The sequence below is a fragment of the Azolla caroliniana genome, unplaced genomic scaffold (genome assembly GCF_043228905.1).
Source record: "Azolla caroliniana isolate FFs.n. ecotype wild unplaced genomic scaffold, voAzoCaro1.0.p SCAF_1, whole genome shotgun sequence".
Classification (NCBI taxonomy): Eukaryota; Viridiplantae; Streptophyta; class Polypodiopsida; order Salviniales; family Salviniaceae; genus Azolla; species Azolla caroliniana.
In genome coordinates, this window is record NW_028230436.1 from 21,738,165 (window position 1) to 21,741,484 (window position 3,320).

At 38.3% G+C, this 3,320-nt stretch overlaps 1 protein-coding gene across 1 annotated transcript; it reads right to left on the minus strand.

Moving 5' to 3' along the window:
* Positions 1 to 1,063: 1,063 nt before the first annotated feature.
* LOC147869158 (transcription termination factor MTERF8, chloroplastic-like) lies at positions 1,064 to 3,010 on the minus strand. Its single transcript, XM_087326938.1, has one exon. It carries the CDS (start codon positions 2,986 to 2,988, stop codon positions 1,990 to 1,992), a length of 999 nt encoding a protein of 332 aa, XP_087183064.1. The 5' UTR covers positions 2,989 to 3,010; the 3' UTR covers positions 1,064 to 1,989.
* Positions 3,011 to 3,320: the final 310 nt, after the last annotated feature.

Below are 3,320 nucleotides of genomic sequence, written 5' to 3' on the forward strand. Positions count from 1 at the left end.
TGCTCAAAGAACACTTTTATACAAGTCTATAAAGAACTGACAGAAGTAATGACAAGTACTTCAATATTCTTACGTGCAACTAACACTAACTACGAGACCATGATTACCTAGTAGTCTAGGTTACTACTAGGCATCTGATTCGCACTCGAATCCGTCTCTTCGATCCGGCCAGTTGTATCTGGATACATCATCCTTTACGGCTTAAAACAAGCGTTGACGATGTGGTACCCGAAGTTCAACTCCTACATCAGGCAACTTGGCTACCAACGGTCCGACTTTGATCCATTTATGTATATTCAGCAATTAGTCGACGAGTCCCAAATCTATCTGATCCTATATGGCGATGACATGTTGATTGTAGGAAGCAATCAAGCAAAAATCGAAAAATTAAAGGGGAGCCTTCACGACAAGTTCGCGATAAAGGAACTCGAACAAGCCCGACATATATTGGGCATGTGGATAGAGCAAAATTAAAAGACAACTTTTTATCCTCATGTAGCATAAATGTGTGTCTGGCCATATATAATACAATCCTCATGAAGTAAATGTAAGTGAGCTCTTCTATTTACCACCAAGAAAAGCCTTGGGTGTCCAAAATGGGTTGCCATGGGACAATGTTGCACTTGAGTTGTTGGACAACGCCTCAATCTGTGTCTAGTGGCTAGAGAGGGGGATCCTAAGAACAAAAGTAGGATAGGAAAATGGGCCCGAGAGTAGGGTTGGATGCAAGTAATTAACCCAACAAAAGGTTAGGGGAAGGTAACCACAAATAATGAGATGGTAATCTCAGAGAAAGAAAGAAAGAAAGAAATTTTAACGAGAGATATAGATAGATTTTATTATCAATATCATCTTTGGATCTCAAATGTGACCTGAGAGAGAGAGAGAGAGAGAGAGAGAGAGAGAAGATATATCCACATAAAAAATATAATTATATCACTCCCAACCACCCTGTTTCCATTAGGATTGAATGCCTACCAAACAAGGATGGCCTTGGAACTTGTTTTGTTTTACCTAAAAATAATAAGAAAACATTTTCAAGAAGTTGCATATCACAAATTTGCACCTACCTTGGGCCTTGTTTACTAGTTGGGAAAACTAAATGCATCTTCAAACACTACTATTTTTACATTTATTTGCAATTCTCTCTGCTCTCTAAATAGAAAGCATGAGTCAATTCATGAGAAAATAAATTTCCAATGAAAAAATCACAAATTTCAACAAGTAAATTTCATTGAACCAGTTTTGCATTAATTCATTTCTCATGTGCTTCAATAATCCCTATCATCATCCAGCTGGAGATAATGCGAATTTCTACTCACAGTGCTTGCTCAATCACTAAAACTTCGCAATTCATTTGTATGTCCTTCATATCACACCTCATTATCCATCAATTCTTCAATTAAATAGAGTTCCAATAATAAATCTTTAATAACCTGCATTCTTTTTCCACATCCCTGGCATTTCACTTTCTCCAATAATCCCATTTGTCAAAAAGACTCTTAAGAAAATGCAAATTTCCACCACCAAAATGATCTTTGCATCCCTTAATTTTCAGTTTCTTTGCTTTTTTTACATTTCAGTTACTTTGCCATTTCTACCAAGAATGTCTCTTCCATCACCACATGCTTTTTTTTCCTTTCAGTTTCTTTGCATTTGCCAATCTTAGACACTATGGGAAGAACTTCAACAGTTAAATTTTCACATTCATTTCCATGCCCTTAGCATTTTGCAGCTTTAGGAGTCAGTTCCATTGGTCATAAGATTTGATAAAAAAATGCATCCTCAAAAACCAAGTTGTTGCATTTTCATTTCCATGACCCTCTTGCCCCTGCATTGTATATTATATGATCTGCGCTATATTTGCAATCATCTACAAACAATGCCTCTTGAATCACGAAATTCAATGTCATTTTATGTCCTTATCGACTTTTTTGCTTTTCATTTCGAAAACATCAATTGCTATTTCATCTCCTGAAAACTTTCGTATCATTTCTTTCCACAATTCTCTATGTATTCTTTATAAACCCGCGGACCATCAGCATGACACTCAACAAACTTGCATTGGAACTGCTTCTCCGACATTGACATGATGTAATCAAGCTTGAAAATCCTTCTGACGATCCGTTTTGATGTGATCCACTGATGCATCATATACCTTGGCCTCAAATGTGAATCCAAATCATAAAGCATAAAAGACGAATACTTGAAAAGCTCCTCAATAGAAAAGCAAAGGTTATGCAAAAGATAACCAATCTTTCTCGCTGTTTCTACGGGATCTTGAAGAAAAATTGTAGGTTGAATCCTCATAAACTTATATGCATAATTTTGTGAGAGTCCATGGTTGATGAATATACGAAGAATTAATTCTAGGTCTTCTTTGTTTTTTTTCAAAACATAGGTTAGTGCTTTAACCATTAGCTTTGTATTCCTCTTAAAACCACATTTAAGCAAGAAACTGATTTGATCTTGGAATTTTCCTTTCTCTTTGCTAATGGTTAAGAGGGACGGCCAAGAAACAACGGATTCGGCCACAAGATGCTTTCCGATTACAGACTCTAGAAGAAAAGTGGGTTCTTTTATCTCTTTATTCAGATCTAAATTAAGAATCTGAGGGTAGGACAAAAGGATCTTGGAGAATCCATCCATCGTGAGGCCAAATGTTTGAAAGAAACCAAAAATCTCCGCACACTCTGAAGAAGAGGAAAGATGTGGAGACGATTGAGAAGGAATAACGGGCATAGCATGGAAGAATCCCGAGAGATTGGCGTTTCTTTTGTCTCCTATTTCTTCCGAGAAACTAAGGTTTCTTTTGACTCTGAGTCTGTCTTCTTCCTTGCTTTCCTCTCCTCTTCCTTCTTCTGCTCCAAGAGTTGCGGTGGTACCACTGCTATAAAAACCATAGCTGCATCTGCAGTGCAGCCCATAGCTACTTACGCATCTGATTTGGGGGAGGTTAGCAGCAACAAGCCTCAAGCATATATCCATCAGAAGCTAAAGCTATGCAGGACAGAAGAGACAGGTGGTTTAATGTGCAGTCTTATCATTTTGTGAAGGCTTTTTTGGTCATGGTGTGTGGATGGATGGGATAAGGTTTGTTTGTCACGCGCCTCAATGCCTTCAATGTGAAAACACCTTCGACTCGTCCGTCCCTCCATTCACATTTCTTTCTTCACACACACACACACACACACACCCCGACTCATCTGAGTCCGTCCATTGAGATTCTTCACTCACACTCACTCACCTTGACTCAAATGTGAATGGAGGGACGGACGAGTCGAAGGTGTTTTCACATTGAAGGCATTGAGGCGCGTGAC